This window comes from Oreochromis niloticus, linkage group LG15, assembly GCF_001858045.2.
Source record: "Oreochromis niloticus isolate F11D_XX linkage group LG15, O_niloticus_UMD_NMBU, whole genome shotgun sequence".
Classification (NCBI taxonomy): Eukaryota; Metazoa; Chordata; class Actinopteri; order Cichliformes; family Cichlidae; genus Oreochromis; species Oreochromis niloticus.
Window position 1 is genome coordinate 31206602 of NC_031980.2, and position 21256 is coordinate 31227857.

General features: G+C 42.2%; 2 protein-coding genes across 4 annotated transcripts in view; one reads left to right on the forward strand and one right to left on the reverse strand.

The window, feature by feature from the left end:
• Positions 1-8847, forward strand: part of tab2 (TGF-beta activated kinase 1 (MAP3K7) binding protein 2) — a 43856-nt gene extending 35009 nt beyond the window's left edge. For 2 of the 3 annotated variants that reach the window (XM_005457931.4, XM_005457930.4), the window contains exons 4-7: positions 2509-2669; positions 3793-3886; positions 5600-5695; positions 6704-8847. In XM_005457931.4, coding sequence (XP_005457988.1) covers positions 2509-2669; positions 3793-3886; positions 5600-5695; positions 6704-6840 — 488 coding nt within the window. In that variant the 3' untranslated portion in view covers positions 6841-8847. The remainder of the gene's footprint in view (positions 1-2508; positions 2670-3792; positions 3887-5599; positions 5696-6703) is intronic. The other variant, XM_005457932.4, reaches the window with a different exon arrangement.
• A 1108-nt stretch (positions 8848-9955) lies between these two features.
• Positions 9956-20312, reverse strand: LOC100700496 (probable ribonuclease ZC3H12D). Its single transcript, XM_019345604.2, has 6 exons — positions 20177-20312; positions 18672-19075; positions 15389-15528; positions 13252-13486; positions 13021-13127; positions 9956-11374 (listed from the first exon to the last, which is right to left on the reverse strand). The coding sequence occupies exons 2-6, from the start codon at positions 19052-19054 to the stop codon at positions 10428-10430; spliced, it is 1812 nt and encodes a 603-aa protein (XP_019201149.1). The 5' UTR covers positions 19055-19075; positions 20177-20312; the 3' UTR covers positions 9956-10427.
• Positions 20313-21256: the final 944 nt, after the last annotated feature.

The following is a 21256-nucleotide window of genomic DNA, read 5'->3' on the forward strand; positions in this document are numbered from 1 at the left end:
TTGTTTACACTGTGAATCGTATTTCATATAGACCTCTGAAATCTGGTTCGAACTGTTTGGTTTACAGTTGGACTATGTAGCCACAGTAAAGAGGGTAAAGCTCTTCAACAGTCCTCCTGTGTATGTTGTTCTCATTTGAGTTTTGTTTTTACAAATATTATTCAGGTTTCTGCTATTCTCAGTAGGCCAAAATACTTTTTCCACAGGCTTCTGCCAAGAAAGTCATTTTAATATGAAGTATACTGCTTTTTTTCCATAAGATCCTCTGCAGTGCTTTTCCTGAGCCAAACTGTCTATGCTTGCTGTTAGTATTGTTCAGCCGTAGTGGAAACATGTTGTGTTCATCTTCACAAAGTTGAAAAGCAAAGGTGACTCGCTGAGTGGGGGCTGATGTGATCATGACTCTAGTGTGAGTCCTCCACAATAAATGCTGCATTTGCTCCACCAGCGCCTGAGACTTGCAGATTCTGTTGTGTGAGTCAAACATGTCAGAGCACACTGCTGTTTCCTTTTTTGGGCTTTTCACTGTATTATGAGTGAGTCAGCAGCTATGGCTCCTGCACTGTGGTGACTATCACCAAGAGGGGCTTCACACCAGGCATGCCGCCTCTGTGATTGACCCTCATCAGTGCAGTTTTCCATCACTTTATCCTCGCTGGTTTGGGAAAATGTTATCCCCTACTGTTTTGATTGGCAAGGTCACTTTGGAAGTTGGTGCAGGCACACCTGTCACCACATAACTGTTAGTTGAACATAACTGTGTTAACTACCATCAGTCACCAAGAATGTGTGTTATTGTCTGGCAGTGGAATAACATTAGTGGTATTGCATAACTGTTAAACAGTTGGTTCAGCCCTCTGGGGCAACACCACTTTTTGTATAGGTAAATTATCCATCTGAATTCTGGAGTTGTGGGTGTGATCACCTTGATTGACAGGTGTGCTGACACAGGGCTGGGCCACAGTTTCATTTGTTCAAGTCACTGAACTGAACTGCTCTGCAGTGTTTGTACCTTACTGGAGGATTACTGAAGTTTGTGGTTCAGTCCCAGTACAGTGTACGGCTGCAGCTAGTTATTCAGTATTGTTAGTTTTAGCCAGTAACTTGGCATTTTACTCCTTTTGGACAAAACAGTGACAATGGCACTTCTAAATGCAAAGTCCAAAAGCAGTGAGTGATGTCTATGGTGCATGCTGGAAACCTTTACGACAGTGACTTGTCAATTATAACATTGGCCCAACATGAAGTGTTGTCCTTCTTAACTCTAATAAGGACCATAATTTACAAAATATACGTCAGGCAATTTAGAACATAAATTTATCTATAAAATGTTTACAGGGGGTTATTGAGAAGAGCCGACTTCCGACTTCTTTTGCACCCAAAAAGGTCACCTGTTGCTGACAAATAGAACAAATATTTAAGGCAGTTCTGCACTGGCTCCACTTCAACAGATGTGCTTAATGTGTGGTAGCATGGACCAAACAACCAGTTTGTACATGTGCAGGAGGAGAGGGAACACAGGAGGAGATGGATGGAGAGAGACACCTCAGTTTATCACTTCCAGTAGTCAGATAAAGTAATGTGAGTGTGTGTGTGTGAGTAAATATTTATCACAATTTGCCTCTCCAGTGTATGCTGGATCTCCTCTATTATGTCATAACAGCCTCGAATCAAATTGATTTTCATCTTCAGGAAGTGGATGAAGTTGGAGGGAACCTTACGAGTGGAGTTAGTGAACAAACCTGGCGTTGATTGTTGAACTCCTGCCAATCGTAATGTCTACTGGTCCTGTTAATTCTTTTTATCCTTTTGAAATAAAAGAAAAAGAAAAAAATCGACTTAATACATTTCTACTCATTCACCTGATAACCTTTCACTCACATCCATGAATCAGGTACATTAATTAAATACTGGAGAACTCCGTGGGCCATCATGTTATAACTCCTCAGTGTGTAGTGGCGTGTGTTTGTGTATTGCAGGAGAGAGAATTGTTTATCGTAGAATGCCTGTGAAGGAGGTGTTGCCACCTGTCAGAAAGTGCAAGAACTTTAATGAATTATGGGAAATGTACTGTAGAGACTTGAGTACATTATGTGCATGGTTAAGGCAGAATTTGCCTTCAGCAGTTTGCGAATCAGAATAAGTCTCATCTCCTCGTGTTACCACAATAGGTGATGAAAGGCAGCAGTGAGGATTCTAATGTTGCTTTCCTGTCTCCCCTTACACAAGGCTGTCTTTATGGGAAGAGAATTATCTAAACTGGTTTGACTGTTGTGTGCAGTCTGTGGTGCATTTGAAAATGTGTTGTTACTTTATACCCACGAGCACAGTGCTGCTTGAATGGCTTGTTGTCAGCATATTTTTGTTCTTTACTTAAATGAGAGTTTTGCTTGAACTTTTCATGGATTTCGCCCCCCTTCCTTTACAAATCAGGTTAAATTATGTTGTCATTTCTCATTAATAATAATTGTTACTGAGTCTTCTTTGTGTTTGTCTCTTTCCTTTTAGCATTGTTGGTGCATCAGAAGGCACGAATGGAGAGGCTGTGGCATGAGTTGGAGATGAAGAAGAAGAAGCTGGAGAAACTAAAAGAAGAAGTCAACGAAATGGAGAATGACCTGACCAGGAGACGTCTGGAGAGATCGAACTCAGCTTCCCAAATTCCTTCTGTAAGGAGAATTTGTTAGTTACCAGAAAAAAAAAAAAGTCTATGGTGTGTGTTTTTTGTGGGAGTATCTTTTTTTAAAACAGTTGAGGTTGAATCCAGTGCATGAAGTTGGTGATGTCTAGTTGATGATATTTAAGTGGAGCTCCTGTTAGCTAGTGTTGCTTGGTGTTGAGGCTTAAGATTACTTACACAGGTTCTAAATAGCATTTAATATGTGCATAAATGCTACCTAACAGACTGCCATAAGAGATTCACTGCTCATTTCAACATTTTCCTCATTTGTTGTTTTGATCTTTGGGGTAGAGAGCAGTTTTTAACACATCTGTCCAAAATATCTTGTAGGTATTCAATTGGGTAGAAATATAATAATGATCTCTTGGCTAAACTAGTCAGATTGTTATAATCTTTGAAAAAGAGAATTGTCAAAGGTCTCCTAACCCACATCTTTTACTGGTCAACAGATTATAAACAAAAACAGTTTATTATGATTGTATCAGCAGCTGATTTAGAAATAAAAATGCTAAAGAATCAGCAGAGAAGTGCCATAACTGAAACCAAATGTACTTCTGGTTATTATTGATAGATAAAAGGCTGAATAGACAAAACCATATTATCTGGGTCATATTGCCATTCACATCAGTGCTCCTACACCCTGAAAATATGTTGATTACAGGGTCCGTTTATGATTTGGCTGATAGCGCTCCACATTTTCAGACTGATGGAGCACACACTTTGTCTGATTCACTTTGCAGTTCATTTTAGAGCCGTGCAGCTACTTTCAGAGAAAAGAAAACATCTCTTCTTATTTTCTGCACAGCTTACCATCGCTGTTGCATTTACATCTGTGATTTTTGTTGTAATATTGCAGGTTTAGAAAGAGCGGTACTTTCTGCTTTATGTCGAGTCAGCTGTTTTCATCGGGTTGAGTCAACAGAGAGGGGGAGAAAGTAACTGAGGAAGGTTAATTGGTTGGTGGTGCTGAGCTCAGTAACTCTTTGGTTCAGTGTTGTTTACTGAGGAGAGTGGAACAGCTCTCCTCGTGACACGGTCACAGGTCACTGACTTCAAGCTGCCTACATTTGAAGCTACATGTCTGAACCCTTTCTTTTTTTTTTCCCTTTCAGATTGATGAAATGAAACAGTTGCGATCCCAAAACAGGTCATTGCAGATTGATATAGACTGCCTCAGCAAAGAAATTGATCTTCTTCAAACAAAAGGTACTGACTCACCATCTCTGATTTATTTGTATCTACGTGTATTTTCAGATGATAAAGCCAACAGTAAGTCGTTAAATGAAGCAGGCCAGATCAGATTGAGGCCTGGCAGCAGTAGCACATCGCTCTGGCCTCCTCACATCCTCTTGACACATGCAGCCAAAGTGCTACCATTGTGCTGCTAACCAGTTCTTCCTGAATTGCATCCTGTAGCTGGTGGGTAACAAGGGATTTATTGGCCCCCTGGCAGCACTCCACTACCAACAGATCACTGCCGCTGCCTAACGGGTCTGCACAGGTGAAAAGGAAGGCATAAATAATGCTCGCACACTTAGGGATTTTTTTTTTATTTTTTTAATTTTTTTTTGACCACAACACAGAATCATTTTGTTAACGTATTACCAACTGTTAAGAAAACAGTGACATTTTGATGTATTTACTAATTCCAGTGAATGACCCCTGTGTTGCAAATCATACATGGCACTTCCATAGATATGCTTATTATTTTAGCTGCTATTCAGAGACAGTTTCATCTTGATGGAAAAGCTCCACAAACTTTTCCATGGTTTTTATATGTAGGGGTGCACTGATCGCGCTGAATGCAGTTTGGATACAATACTGATACCTTTGCTTTAGGTATCTGCTGACAGCGATTGCCTATCCTATACTCACTTGACCACAGTTTGCAGTAAGGAGGAAAAAAAACATAGAAACAAAGATACAAATAAAAGTTTTTGATGTTGCAAGACTGTTAAACTGGCTTGCTGTTAGCGTCCTCCATGATATGTATTGTTTGCAACCTTTGTTTATGTGTGATGTAAAAAAGAAGATTACCTATAACTCCTGGAGGAAATGATATTTTCTTTCAGAACCTGTTTTTTAAGTGCTTTTTCGGGGCAAGGCAGTCTAATTAATCGAATTTGAACTTTAGTTAAATTTTTGGCTTTCAACAATTACACACACCACTTGAAATAATAGCAGTGAGATTTTTGCCCCTCCCTAAAATTTTAAACTGACTCAGTTAACAAGATATATCTAGAGGAAGTAAGCCTCAGTTTCCATAGGGGAACCTGTTGAGCTTGTGGAGTCAGCTTCAACTTTTTGTTGCTCATCCAGTGGCTGCCATGCAAGTGTAGTGAATTAGATATCTTAAACATTCAAACTCCCATTCTCTGGACTCCTTGTTTCAGCCTTTGCTGCTCATGAGATAACCCAGAATAAATGGAGCCCTGATGAGTGTATCTCAAACATGTAGGTTTCTGTTGATTTAACTCATAACGTGTGTTTTAATTCCTGTTTAGAAACGGGTCCCATCAAGGCTGGTGCTCCCTAATGTAAATTCTTCCCAAACAGCACGCATTAGCAGAATTCTAGCATTTTATGGGTTAAATGGGAAATGTTGTAGCCATTCCTGCAAGAGCTGGCTGTTAGTTAGCTGTTTTTATAGTTTATAATAGTTTGCTGTTTTTATCTTGTAGCTTTCTTATTGGTGGTGCAGAAAAGATGCTTTGAAAGTCGTTGTCAGGGGATCTCCCCGCTAAGAAGTACCTCTCAGGAATTCTCTGGTGCCTAATCCTAATAGTACATCATACTTTTGCAATACTGTCCCTTAAGATTCAAGATTCTTTATTTGTCACGTGCATAGTTATACAAGTACAACACACAGTGAAATGTGTGGTAAAGGCTTGGTTCCATTCTCCTTCTTTTTGTGTACAGGACCACATTTTAATCCCGGTGCAATCCATAACTTTTACGACAACATTGGATTCCTCGGTCCTGTCCCACCCAAACCCAAAGGTACTTTATCTATTGGTAAGTTTAGAAAAGGTTGCATGCTTGTGTCTGACGTTTCTCATTGCACTGGCCACAGCCCCTGATATCCTAAGGCACAGGTGTCTAACTCCAGGCCTCGAGGGCCGCTGTCCTGCTTGTTTTCCAGCTAAGCTGCCCTAAGCTGCTTCTTATTGGCAAAGCACACCTCATCCAGGTAATCAGCAGCAGGTAGGGCAGGGATATCTCAAAAACAAGCAGGATACTGGCCCTCGAGGACTGGAGTTTGACATCCCTGTCCTAAGGTTAAAGCCGGCATGTGGTCAGGAGTCGGTGCACTACACTCCTCCTCATGTTGATGTGCATGTCTGTATTGTAGCTGGACCACACAGCAGAGGGTGTGTAAATACTGTGACCTCATAGTGGAATGGTTGTGTGGTTCTTCCCAGTCCTGTTTCTATCGAGTATGCACTTCTTTTGCATGCTCCACAGATTTCTAAGTCCATGTGATGCATGTTCAAATAGCATACCTTCATTTATGGTATTTGCAACACTTGTGAAACTCCAGACAGGTGTTGTTTGGAATAAGTGTTAATAAATAACAGTTTTAAAGTATTTTAGCTCTTTTTCACTCGATCTCTGAACATTTAGCTTACACATAAATTGGCCACATATTTGCCATTAGACCGGTGGTGATATTTGGCTCATCAGTCAAATCAAACCTATGGAAACAGAATCCCATGAAGTATCGGTTCTTTGATAAACTGGCTGTCTTTTAAACTGGTAGGCTTACAAAACTCTGAAGGGAAAAAAATGAAAAAGGAGGGTTTCCACATATGAAACAGACACAGTGTGGGTTATAAGGAAATGGGACGCTGTTTTTATTTCATCGTCTGATCTGCTTGTTGGTAAAGTGGCAGCTTTTTAGAGACTTCTCCTTGACACCAAGGCACTATCAGAATATTACATTTAAGTACTGATAAATGCATGCTTATGCTTGTGATGTTACATGTCTCCCATCCCTCACTCGACTCCTCTTCTCCCTCTCAGACACAGGCAGTAAGAGTGTGAAGCCCATCACAGACCAGGAGGACGAGGGGACGCAGTGGAGCTGCACAGCCTGCACCTTCCTCAATCACCCCGCCCTGATCCGCTGTGAACAGTGCGATTTCCCGCGGAACTTCTGAGCCAACAAGGCTGCGACGCGCTGCCCCTTCCTCTGCCCGCCTGTCTTCTAGCAGATTAGAACAGACTGGGGCTCTGTCTGTTACTTTCCTAGATGTATGAAAACCGGGACAGGGCTTAGTCCTCGTACATCGTGCAGCCCGTTTTTGGGTTTTTTTGTTTTGTTTTGTTTTGTTTTGTTATTTTCTTCTCCTCTTTTCTCCTCTCTATAGGCTTGTAGAACACTGTCCATTGAAGGCTTGACTGGATGGTGTTTACAGCTTGCGTTTCTTACTATAGGCCGGCAGAGTCGGATGATACCTCACCTTAGAGACTGGCATAGTGTGGGGTCCCGTTTTCCCCACCTCCCTTGCTCGACAGGTGACACTTTACACCCTGGGGATACCTCGCTGCTCCCACTTCACAGTATTACAAGCGTGGCCCTGCAGCGTGATTGCGCACATGCACACTCAACACAGATGTGCCTTTTGCAGATTTTTCCTTTTTTTTTTTTTTTTTTTTTGTGTCCCTTTTCTTCTTCTTCTGTGGTGGTGGCATGACTGGGGGAGGGGGGTGGGAACTGTGTTGAGCCACCGTTCTCCACTTGAAGGGAACTCGTGGACTTTAAAGTTTGTTTGCTGTTTGTAGAGGATGCCAAAGGAGGAACCACCAGTGTTGCTGTCACTCAAACGTGCCTCGTTTCCTCAGCACCATTGTCTGTGTCTCTGATCGTGAGTTACCAAAACGCGAAACAAAAAACGGTTGCATGCTTTGTGTACAGAACACGGAGGCAGAAACTCCCCTCAAGCTTTTTACTGTACATAATTTTAGAATGTGCCTTTTAAAACCCTTCTTCCTCACACTATGAATCACTTGTATTTCCTGTAAGTATAGCTTTATAGACTTTTATTAACTTGTTTTGATTCCCTTCTTTCAACCAAATAAGCACCGTGCCCCCTTTTTAAGCTTTGATTTCTGTGAGAGTTGAAGCCTTGCAGAAGGAGAGGAGTGGAGCTGTTCAAACCCCTCGCAGTCATCATGAAGCTACGTCTGCCCGGCCCGTTCATCGCCCGTGTCATTGCTGAGGTTCCTGTGTATGATCTGCAGATGCAGCAAAATTGGAAGGCGATGGAGGCGTCTTGTTTTTTTTTGTTTTTTTTTCTGTTTCGTGAGTGTATGTGTGCACGTGCGAGTGTAAGCGTGAGTGTGTGTTTTTGTTTTCCAGGACACCAAATACGTTCGGGACTGTTGGGGGAGGGTTTGGAGAGGGGAGGGAAGGGAAGGGGTTAAAAAGCAAAATAACAAACTGCCATCTTATCTGACAACTGGAATGTAGTTTTGATGTTTGGAGGACAACGACACCTCAGTGCAAAGAGACACTCACTCTCCAGTGCAATCAGGAACCATGTCAAAGTGCTCCTGGAACAGTTTCCATGTTGCTGTGTGCCTGAATCGGCTTTTTGTTAGGTACCAAAGGTCAAAGTGAATATGTTTCTGTTAAAGGTTTTCCTGTGCCTTACAGTCAGGATTGTTGCTTGTTGGGAGCAGACGAAGCAAAACAAACTGTCTATTCTGAACACTTTGCTTTGGAGCAGTTCATCCTCCTAAGCGTTTATTGCAGAGGGTTTTTCTAAAATGTACTTCCTGTCATGTTTCACTGTGGATTATGTGAAACAATGGCTTGCATTAGTGCCTTTGTATTGATAACCTGCCCTGTCACATCCAAGTGCCTTTTTTTTTTTTTAAACCCCTAAAATTTCCTATGACTTAAACTCACTGATTTATGAATTTATAAATGAATTCTTATCTCTTAAGCACTTAACGTCATACTTTTTTCTTTTTTCAACCCCGAAAAACCAGTTTTCAGCTTTATCTGCACCTTGGTGTGAAGAGGCAGTTTATTCATGTTTTAATACATGGGAAAAAAATAATTTGGACATCTAAAGTGTTTTTTGATTTTAGCTGGGAAAACTGTCTTTGTAACAGATAAGTTATTTGTAAAAATTAAAAAAAAAAAAATCTATTCTGAATGTTTGTGCTGCTTCTGTTATTTTCTGAATGTTCTGTCCACTAGATGGCAGTATAGCTCAGTGTACAGGTTGGCTGGGAGATTGTTTCTCTGCAGATGTTAGATATTTTAAATCATTCTGATTTTCAGATCATGTTCTTCCTAAAACCATGGTGAAAGATAGCCTTGACAGTCTTGTGATTTATGGAATGATAAAAAGAAATTTATGATGCCGTCTTTTTCAAAATTGCCTAATATAGCAAAATGAAACAATAATTTCCAGCTTTATCTTTATTATCACATTTCAGCGTTTCATCATGTTATCTACTACCTGCATTTTTATGGCCTATAGACCTTTTATGTCAGCCCTTAAAAAACAAGGAAGAAAGATATTGCAAAAGTCCTCACATGTCAGAGAGCACTCTGGCCTCCTCTTGGTTTGTTTCCTGCTTCCTTGTATTTCGTCCCGTCTTTTGTAAGTCAACAGTTTTCTGGGAAATGCAGTGTTACATTAAACACAAAACAAAAATGTCACACAGGTTTAAAAACAGGCTCAGAAACCCGTGTCTCAGGAGGAACATGCATGTGCTTGACGAGTGAAGGAAAACACCTGCAGCGTCATTACTGGTTGAACAGCGGGCCCACTTTAAAGTAGACGTACTCTGCTGTTCCTTATTTGCTGTTCTGTACTGTTCCAGTATGGCCAGAGTTTAAAATCATGAAATCGTTGTATGTACACAAATCACTGTGAGCAAAAAACTCAGCTGGAGGAGATGTACGCAGGGTGGTGGCACTTCTGTACAGACTTTACTTTTCAGATCCAGAAGCTATGTTTGTGTCTCTGATGCAGCCCTAGGTGTTAACACAAACGCTCCACCCAAATGGAGCAGCCAAAAGAACAAAGGCAGAAGCGGGTGTAAACAGCTTGTTTCAGATTGATGGCATGCACCAAAATAAGGATTATTTTGAACTGTAAATCATGCAAAGCTGCTCTACTAAAGCTACCATCAGAGAGCAGTGCTTGTCTTTTTTTCTTTTTCTTTGTTTTTTTTTTTATGACCTAAATGGCATTGAAGTTTCACCTTAGCTTCACCTCTATAAGCAGAGTTTCAAATAGAAAATTACCCAGAGTGGTTTGAGCGCTTTTATTTCTCAGCAAAAACAAGGCATTCGAATTCATATTAAAACAGATAAATGACATTCTTTACAGAAATATAGAATATAGCGTTCCTCACTTTGAGGCAACATGGGAAAACAACACATGCTGCTTTTATTGAAAACAAAAAAACATTTTTCAGGCTACAATAAGTAGCTTGTATGGAGCTTAGTGCATTGCACTTTTACACTAGGATAAAGAGAGAGCATTCGGTCTACATTTTCTGCAGATCGTGTCACTTTGTAATGCTTCAAATGAAGAGTAAGTTTGCATCATGTTCAAGCAAGACAAATCATTTTGCACAGTACAAACTGTCATAATGAATTCACAGTCATTTCGAGAAGTGCTCTCGTTCTTCAGTTTTCACTTTTCTTTTCTTTTTTGAGAACTCCAACATGGGCTCAGTTTGAAGAAATGTAAAAAAAAAAAAAAAAAGTCTTTGGGATCTAGAAAGTGATGTGGCTCGCTCTGTAGTTCTGGATGAGAGAAATCAGTTCAGACATGTCGGACACGTGCGGGTAAGCATTCATGACTTGCTCTACCATGTTCTGGGGGAATAGGGTGCTAAGCTGGATCCTCAGAGCCTTCCTCCGCTCACTCAGTGGGCTCTTAGCCCCACTGCTCAGCCTAGGGTCAGACAGGCTGCCCTGCACCCATGGGTCCCTGGGCAAGCTGTGGGTCTGTCTGTGGGAGGGCTGTCTGTAGTATTGCTTCTCTGCAAAATGAGAGGGAAGCTCCCCATTATGTGGTGGTAGAGCTGGACATGAGCTCCATCCATGCTGCTGGAGGTGGTGGTGCTGGTGCTGGTGCTGCTGGTGGCTGTTTGGGGATATTCTGGTCTGCTGGTGACAGCACCTGCATTGACTACACATGGGGGGCTCACGTGATGCCAGTCCGTTTGGCTGAGCGTAGTAACCCCCGTTCAGGCAGATCCTCGGGGCGTTGCCACCATACGACCCAGAGTACTCATCTTGACTCAGGCTGTAGCTGGCCACCCCGCTGCTGCAGCTGTGCACAGGCTGCTCCCTGCTGTGGGCCATGTCATGGATATAGAGCCGTGACAGAGAGCTGTCCATGGAGCTGAAGGCTTCATCTATATCTGGGCTCGGGCAGTGTTGGAGACTCGAGTTCATTTGGTTTCTCGGGCTGCTGGTGTCCCTCTGACAGATGGACTGCTCCCCTGGTGAAGCCCTGTGTGACAGCTCATCTATGCCCAGAGGTGGAGGGGTGGAGGAGATGTACCTGTGCTCCTGCTGATATGCAGCAGGGGAGATGTTCTTGGCTCTGTCTCTGTCTCTTAGAGCCCTCAGCTCATCAGCCACTGACAACTGGGATTGGTTGGCCCTCTCTGGATGGTAGAACTTACACTTTACTCCATAAGTGCATTTCTTTCCTAAAAGACAAAAATACAAATTCACAAAACTAGAAATTGTTTCTGGGCCACTAAAAGCTAAACTTCAGCTCAGGATGTGTGTAAAACCCCTAGAATTACAAACAAATCCCATCTGCTCTCTTTGTTTCTTTGGCACTCACAGTGTAGGAAATTGTAGCATTCTGGCTAGCTGTCTGATAAATCGATGTCTCTAAGTCCAGTCACTGACTGACTCCTCAGCTAAGCTCTTCCTGACAGATCAGGGCCTTCCACAAATTTCAAATTCTCCAGTTGCAAGCCACTGCTGAATGAGCGCAGACAAGTGAAGCCAGAGCCCCCTACTGGCTCAGTTTCTCCTCATTTGTTGGACATAAAGCACAGGATTTCAACATTTAACAACCTTACTTTTTTTTTTTTAAACAAAAAACTGTACCAGTCATTAAAAAAAGGTTGTGATGTGTTGAAATCTCAGTTTGGTAATGACATCTGGAGACTTTATACTTCCTCTGTGGGCTGAAAAATCATTCTACTCTTATGAAATATTGAGATAATGTCAGGAATACACTGTGGTCAGTCTGGGTTTATCTCCAGCATTTCCCACATTTACTACTTAGCAGTCAGAAAGTCTGGGCCTTACTGGTTTTTCTGGAGGGGGGAGGGTTTACTCCAGTTTCAGACTATTTTACATGCTGGTGATTACAGTTAATAAACTCCACACCATGTTTAGAGCTGTATTTTAGCCACAGGCACATTCCCAGAAACTGGAGGATGTCATAAACTTTCCTTTTGGTTGTGCCATATAGGGGAAAATTCCATTTACAAAAGTAGACATGAACTGAACCCCAACTCCGTCTGTGGCCCTCACTGAATTATATCAACTCCAATGAATGAACTGTTCTGAGCATCTGTTCACCTAGCTCAACCATGGTGGATGACCTATTTGGATTTCAAGGTCATTTTTTTTATCAATTATAGGGTGAATTACCACCACTACCATTCTATATTTAATCATTAGTTATTATTAATTTCTGACTCTATTTCGTCTCGTTTCCCTCCCATCACCCCCAACCGGTCGTGGCAGATGGCCACCCCTCCCTGAGCCTGGTTATGCTGGAGGTTTCTTCCTGTTAAAATGGAGTTTTTGAGCAAGCACTTTGGCGACAGTGGGAAGGAAAGAGGGTCATTTGATTGTTGGGGTTAAACGTCTTGTAGAGACTAAGGATTATTTTGAACTGTGAATTATGCAAAGCTACTCACTGCTTAAAATAAGCAGAATATGTCTTCTTCAAAGTAAAATTAGCTTTATCAGCTACTATTAAACATAAATACTCAGGTCATTTTACACTAGCATCATATTTGTATGTGCTAGTCCTCTGGTGTGTGTGCTGAAGTTTGGACAGGAAATGCTGGTGGGAATCTTCTGACGCAAGAAATGCATCATATTTGCTTACTGTCACGTTTGCTTAACAGCTGTGTGTGTGTGCGTGCGTGCGTGCGTGCGTGCATCCCTGGTGACTGAACTTGAAAGGGTATCTGCTCAGAAAACAACCCTCTATTTACACAGAAGTTCCATTGATTGTATATGTACTTGTACATGTTTTTTCTTATCTTTAGAGGAGCACAAGGAAGTGTAACATGAACTGTCTGTTCAAATAGACCATACTAACCATATGGACAGTGCTGCAGCTTGTTTTCTGGGGTGCGTGGCTTCTTTCTCAGAAAATCATCAATAGTGGGACCATTCCTGCCCAGAGGATCATCTGGAGGCATAAACCTGCACCGGCACAGAGTTGCAGTTAGTCTAGCTGAACACATGGTCCAACAGTGGGGCAAATCACCCCAATCAGCCATGCAAAACAAGGTCCGCCCCTTTCAACCTGCCCCTTAAGAAGCCTTACTTGTCATTAGCGAATGTGTACATCAGCAGCCTCTCCTCTATGAATTTCTTCCACTGGGGGTTCTCTGTCTGCAGGTCGCGGTAGTTGTCATTGGACACGATGATGCCATCTGAGTCAAAGGCCAGTTTGACTATGTAGCGGTCATCGTAGCACACCACCCTCTTCCCGTTTACGCAGCGGGATGGCGTATACACCAGGATCTTCCTCCTCTCCAGCTCGTGGAGAATATGTTGATCTATGGGACAAACGTTATACAGGTTAGAGATGACTTTAAATGATGTGTGGTAACGTCCTTGACGGATACGAGACATTTATTCAGGCAGGTGACTGAGGCACCTTGTATTCCAAGTGAGCTTTTAATCTTTTCTCAGTCTTTGTTTTTATAGTAAACTTCACACCAGGAAGAAAAAATTTGTGGATTTTTTACCTGGCACTGATAATGGAGTGTAAAAAGCTGACTGCAGCTTTCAGGAAAGCAGCTATTTTTAGCCGACATGATTGGACATGAACGACGTGTAGGATTTCAATTTTCATGCTTACACTTCCTCATTGTTTAAGGAGGCTCCATGGGTTCAATACCTGCTTTTCACAATGAAACGAGGTTATAACTATTGGATGGGCTCCATTGAAAGCCACCAGCTGCCAAACAGGAAGACTCTAACAGCCAGGAAGAAGGGATGGGAATTTACCAGCAGCCATCTGTTATGTGCCCCACTGGCAAAGTACATGTTAAGAACAGTTATAAAGATTTTATTTCCTTCAAATCCTCCGAGCTGTGGCTCAGGTGGGTTATAATAGCAAAAGCACTAAGTACCAGTCCATTTACCATTTTTGTGATTGCTTTGCTAATAACCGATCAGACACAGTGTGTGGCACACAGTGTAGTGGCATGCACTGTTTTCTTCAGTTTATTTAAATGAACTGCTTCTCTAACAGTAAAATGCATCATTTCCTGTGAAGCACACTTTTTCTGCCTGGAAACTCTGACTGTTTACAAGTGCTTCAGACTACATTAAAGCTTTACATTGATGAACTAAAAAAACAACCTGCTTTGTCGACCAGGATAGTTTCAGGTTGGGTTTCTTTAAAACACGTGCACACGCACAGGCAGCAGGACGTTCAGACAGCTTCTGTGTATTTCATTATGTTTGAGTCAGGATATTCGAGTACTGTTGGTAAGCCAAAATTACAATTACAAAAGTATATGAGTTGAGGATGTACTAGTATTCAAATGGCATGATTTAACTGTAACGTAAACACAGATTAAAGTTCCACTAATCATTATACATTATATTAACAGTGTAATAAACCACCGAGTGTACTGTCACAGTGGCTGCTTGTCTCCATTTAAATGCTCTGCTAGTCTGTATCATCTGGATTTAGAAATATTAGAATGCATTTGGCACATTCTACGTACAGCTGCAACTACCACTGCAAGCTCCTTTGGAACCCATGTCTGTTGACATCATCAGTCTTATATATGTTGTCACTGATGTGCTTTGCTCTGCAGTCTTCTGCTGTTTTTTTATGTTTGTGCACAGAAAGACCCACTGCAGAAGGAATAACATTCAGATTTGATCTAACCCTGAATTGAATAAGCTGAAGAAAATAGATGGACACATGGTCCTAACAGAAATAAAATGAATGACTGCAGCTTTATAATAGGCAGAATAACACATTCCACTGCATGAAGCAGGAAAGGAGGAAATTCAATTCAGCTTTATTTATGTCAAATGCCAAATCGAACAACCATCGCCTCAAGGCACTTTATATAGTAAGGTAAAGACCTTACAATGGAAAGGGGAAAACTGCAACAACCGGATAAACCAAGCAAGCACCTGGCGACAGTGGGAAGGAAAACCTCTTTTAATAGAAAGACATCATTTCTTCCTGGTTACTGAGCCAAGAATCCCTGTAATCAAAGTTCAGATCTTGAATGTAAATGCTGACAAAACGCTGAAGTCATTATGGAATGGTAACTGAAGCGTGAGTTAATCAGGCTTCACTTATACTTCACCCTGACCAGGAGGATTCAATTATAAAGGCACTTCTTCATCAGTGAACAAAAATAATTAGTGGAAACTTGACAAACACAGCTGACCTGAGCTGAGTGCACAGCACTGTCAGGTGACCTTACCTGTGATGGGCGCCTCAGGCTTCGGCTGCTCCTTCCTCCACAGGGGGACGAACACAGTGATGTCGCGCATCCCTTTGTCCCAAAACCAGTTTACTGCCAGCTGGAGACCCTGGCACGAAAACACCTTCTTGTTGCCGTGGCTACAAAAAAAAAAAAACCCAACACATACAAAAGCCAGAGTGAACAACAGGAAAAAAAACAGCGAGCTTCTTCTTTTGCGCTAACGTGCACATTTTGCCCACACATGCTTCTCCCTTTTTCAGGAAACTGATGATGTTGCAAGTGTTCACTAGTTCATGATTGCACAAGCACGGAGATAAGTCATTTTCAACCTAAGTGAGACTCTTCACGTGAAATTTGTGAGATCATTTATTAATGTTTTAAAATTCACAAAGCTGAAGCTTAAAACAAACAGCCTTCTCCAGCAATATATTAATCGTGAAAAGGCCCTGGAAATTTGAGTAAAACAGAATAAGGTTACATTTCATTACACTGCTGAATTGTGATCATTGTCACACCTGGCCAGGAGAGCCTGAGACAACACGACACTTGTTTGTTCTAGTTCAACATTCGTTCTTTGGAACAGCTCAACATTTATTCTCTGAAATACAAGCCTACTGTATGAAGTCAAAAGGCTTCAGAAGAAGCAAACTGGATCGTTTTGCCTGCAGGGAAAGAAAAAGGCGTGTGCTTGTGGGTGTTCCCCTTCTTTTCATCAGCAGGAAGTGGCAAGATACTTTGCATACAACAGGTAACAAAGATAAAGCTTTTGGCATGAGCTAGTTTATGGATTCTGGATAATCCATCTAATCTGCCTTGCATAACTTTACTGATGGCTCACAGATGACACTTTAAAATTATATTTCCTGTCTTTTTTAAGCTCCCAGAGAAGTCGAATGAAACCAGACGGCTGCACGTTCATTCGTGAGTTAAAGGGAACAAAATAACAGCAACTAATTAACTTTAGAAATTTAAATGAAAAAAATGGATTTTAAAAAATGAATGAACGAATGATTTTTTTTTTATTTGTGGCTACTATAATGAAAGACAGTGCAGGAAAGTAAAAATTAATGCTTGTTATTTATTTATTATTCATCTATTTGCCATAATTTCCTTAGGGATTTTTAAAGTATTCTGATTCAACTCATTACCTACTTTATTATAGTTGTAAAGAGGTATTGTTTGTGTTTTCATAAACTTGTGCATAGGAGTTACTGAATCTTTTAAACATCACATAAGAGGAAAAAGTGAAAAGCCACTTGAGCTACTTGATTCTGGCCTGTGTCAGACTGTGCTGGTGTTTGGCAGTAGTTTCCAGTGTAAAGTGCCATCTGCTGCTGTACACATTAAAGCTGCAAGCTTAATAATTAGCTAAAACAGGTTAAAGTGTTCTATAAAGCTGAGGGGAACTAGTGGGTGAAAAATGGTTTGTCTGTGGGTTTGTCACTGTGAGCGTCTTTCAGATTGGTAATATATAAATCCGTGCAGCTTTAAATCCTCACGTATTGCTGATAAAGTCTCAGTCTGCTGAGTAATGAGTTTACCCGAGCTGCCAGATCAGCAGTTAATACCTCCAAAATGTTTTAAACATGTCTTTTTTTGTACATTTCTCATGTGTGAATCGTTCTCTTTTGATAAACGTGAAGAATTACTTGTCACATGTGCTGGAGCATAATGTTTTTTGGTTTCAAAAGGGAAAGAAGGAACATGTCATAATTAATCTAGGTATGGGTTCAGAAATGACAGATTTATCAAACCAAGAATGTGGGGGTGTTTTGATCAAAAAACTAAAAAGATGTGGGTATTTGCAAGAATCTTGCAAAAACACGGTGTGAACGGCAATGTGTAGGAGTAGTAGGCTTTTGTTTTTTTGTTGTGTTTTTTTTTGTTTTGTTTTTTTGCAGCTGTCAGGCCTAAAATGTAATTACAGGTAATCCAGTTTCAACAAAGTGCAGCAGTAAAATCACTTTGACTGATTTCCTTTACATGGCCACAAAAAACTAATCAGGAAGAAAGAGCAGTGAGAGCCACTGATGACTGATGATAGGAACTGGGTCCTTTTTTCCCATGAGACACTCAGGTTCCACTTAAACATGATAAACTGTACGTCAGCTTCAGAGCTGAAGAGGGGGAAACAAAAGAGGGAGACCGATGAGAGCTACCCCTACCCCCCACAGCCTCTGAGGTTTCACACCTGAGGCTGGACTACACTTACACCATCTTACCTGGGAATAAAGCAGTGACAGTAAATATCTGAGCCCTCTTCCTCTTTCAGCTCACTTCATGTCCTTACAGGAATATGCGCTATGAAAACATCGCTCTTTTGCTTTTTGTTTTGAATTCATGCCATACCGTCTTTGATTCGAGCGAAAACATTTTTCACTCCAAACTTCCTTGTTAGCTACTTTGGGTGGAGATGCAGATGCCAACTGTGAGATCAAATGGCGTTACAGTACAGTGCTACACGTGTAACAAGTCACGCTCGATACAAACATCACTTAAGGAGCTCAAACCTGATGGGGAAAACGCACTGTAGAATGGTCACTATGTCAAAGGCCCTTCAGGGCACGAACATAATCTGGAATTGAGTGAGAAAACAAAAGGGAGAAAAGTGTCGGCTCAGATCATGTTTTCACTTCCCACGTCTTTAAAGAGGAAGTGTGTTGCAATCATATTTGTGAACTGAAACAAGCTCTGACACAGACAGACAGACAGAGCCTCTGGTGAGAGTTTGAAAAGTTAAACAGTTCTGTCTGTTATCCTCATTCAGCCTCACAGAGAGACGAACGCGTCTCCGCTCTTTTTATTGCCCACACCTCAAACAAGTGTTTTTTGTTTTGTTTTTTCCAGGGAGTGACGAAGCGTGTTTTCTTTGCTGTGAAAAATGATTTGCTTCCTTGTGCCTTCGTGCCTGTCTGGTGAATAAACTGAGCGAAGGGCTTCGGCATAATTGTGAACAGCTGCCTAACATCCATCGGGTCTGTGGCACAAACTTGGGGTTAGAGTTAAGTTCGCTCTCAGATGTTATCTTTCAAATCGACACTCTTACACACTTGTTCTGTAAGATCAGCTCCATTTCAGAGAGGCAAACATTCAATTCAAACTTTACCCAGTTGAGATGTGTTCATTGCGTTTCACCCCCACCCACTCCGCCTAACACCTGACAGATACGGTTACTCTGATATGAAGAAGTATGAAGTTACTGGACTGTACTGTAACCGGAGGACTCCTTCCACTGTACTTGCATAAGCATACATAAAGCGAATGTCATGTGCTGACTCACCTCATGGCCACGTTGCTGCCGTCTATAACAACCGGTCTGAATACAGCTGCCGCTTCTCTGTCCGGTCCCGGTCTGGCTTGGCTGGGGCTGGGGCTGCAGCCTCTGGGCACCAGCTTGGGGCTGTTTGGCACGCTCCTGTTGTTGTGGGTGCGAGTGTGGCACGTCTTTATCAGCTCCTCCAAGATGTCATTGGTCTGGGCGTCGTGCCGGAGGCTCTCCAGTACCCTGAGGATGTCAGCGTAAGAGTATCCTAACTTGAGAAAGCGCTCCACTTTGGCGTCCATGGTTGCCAGCGAATCAGAGTGGCTCCTCTCCTCCTCCTGTGCGCGCTCGGGACCGTCTGGCTGGGGAATCCTACTCTTCGTCTCCTTATTGTGCCTCATCGGCGTTTCCACGGAGACAGCCTGTGTTTTGGAACAGTTGACAAGTGTCAAAAGAGGAGGAGGAGAGGAGAAGGGCGAGGGGTGGAGACAGAGAGTGTCGGTATAAACACAGGAAGCGCAGCTGCGGTCTCACAGGGGTTTTCAGACAAATTGACTGTGGTTGATAGAATCTGCTCTGGTTACCACAACCTCATGACTGCAAACGCTTCACTGACGTCATGCTGGCTAAGAAAGCCCCTGTCTCTCCTTTTCTCTCTCTCTCTTCCTCACACACACGCACACTAGGAGAGGAAGCAAAGGGTCTGCACTGATCACAGCTCTAATTTTACCTACAGTCACACCCTGCTCTGCCAAATCATGAATGAATGGAACTGATGTGAGAGGCCTCTCCCATTCCACCCGCGTGCTGTTGCGCTCTCTGGAAAACCCCTCTTGCGCTTCAGGTCCAAACACAGATCACACTGAGTGTAGAGGTGAAGAAAAAATACTGCTGAATGACTCAGCCCACTTCTTCTGTTTGTCCTCCCACAAAGCCAGAGCTATTTCGAGTAGGAGACCTTCACAATGTTCTCACACACGAAACCGCTGTGAGGAAGTGTCACTGACCCTTCAGCCCATACCAGACATCCAGACAAATACGCCATCGCATTTTTGTGCCACTCAAGATGAGCCGATTACCGTACTGCCCTCCGTGCGTTAACGCAACATTCCAAGTATGAGGAAGAAAGAACAAAGCTAACAAAAAACAATCTAACAATCTTTTCAGCTCTAAGGAGATTGTTCGACCTATAAAAGCTGTAATTATCTCACCAGAAACAACATTCCACAAATATCTGTAAAGGAGAAGCTGTTTTCATCTGACACCACATACAGTACTGTCAGCAAGGGGCTGCAGTCTGCACAGGCCTGCTGCAGCCTGCAGCAGACCACATCCTCTGCTGATCACTTGGTAATCTGCAAGCTCCTAGCACTGTCTTCTGAAGATGCCACACTATCTCCCACAACCTCTGCGCTCAGGGCAGACCGCACGGTCTGGACCTGACACAGAGCTACACATGACAAGACTGCACCCTCAGCTCACATTCAGCACAAACAGCAGGCAGACTTTGAGTTCACACTTACAGATTCAGCAGGTAGTGGCTCGCAGCATTAATCTCTCTCCCTCTGTGTGTGTGTGTGTGTGAGTGTGTGTGGGATCTGCTCTCAGTGAGTGACTTACATAGATAAAACCACTGGTCTGTGTGAAGCCGCTCTTATTACTCACTGGAGGAAGTAAAGGCTGCTGAGAAAAAAAGGGGGGGGGAGAAAAAAACCCTCTATGACCAGTAAGGAAGAGAACATGTAAATAAGCCATCTGAACTTCCTTATGTGCAGCAGCCAGGGCTGATCTGGGATCTGGGAGTCAAAGGGATATGTTTGACCTTTCTCCTCGCTTTTTTTTTTTTTTTTTTTTTCCAGCTCTTGTGGTGTGGTGTAATAACTGAACTGGCCAAGTTAGACTGAGGCTTTAGACTGTTTCCATGAGCTGTTTGACATTTTCTTTTCAATTCAAGTGTGTTTCAGTTGCCTTCAAACACACAATCTTTGCTGATTTCTGCTATTTGTTGTCTGTTATGGGATTATGAGGAAGTAAGTCTACTGTCTGGACTGGAGTTCAGTTGCATAACATGTTTGTCTGATACTGCAGGATGGTCACTGAGTGTAGAGTCAAAATTTGCCTGCTATATTTTTCATGTTGTGGCAACAACAATGCTAGTATGTGTTAATAGTTGTGTTTGAAGTAACATGGCTGTCTTATGTGGGCAACGGCCTAAAAAGGAGAGAAAGAAAACTAATGTGGAGTTTCAAAGGTGAGTCAGTCCTGTGAAGCAACTGCTGGTGAAAAATGAAGCCAGTGTGGAAGAAACCTGCAGTTCTTCTAATGTCCACTTGAGGCTTACTCGAAAAGCGTGTCTCCTCCTATAAATTCCCAAGTTAAAATTCCCAACTTCAGCTCTGAAAAACACATGCTTACAGCCTGTTACAGAAACAGTTTGGTCTCACTAAATAATCCCCCACTTTATAACAACTGTACTCCAACTGAAGAAACATAAACCATGATGTGCTCCAATGACAGGGCGAAGGCTGAAATACATGTTTGCCAAATATCCAGCTGACATGACAACATTAGTCCTTGCATAAATGTTAATCTACAGAGCATAC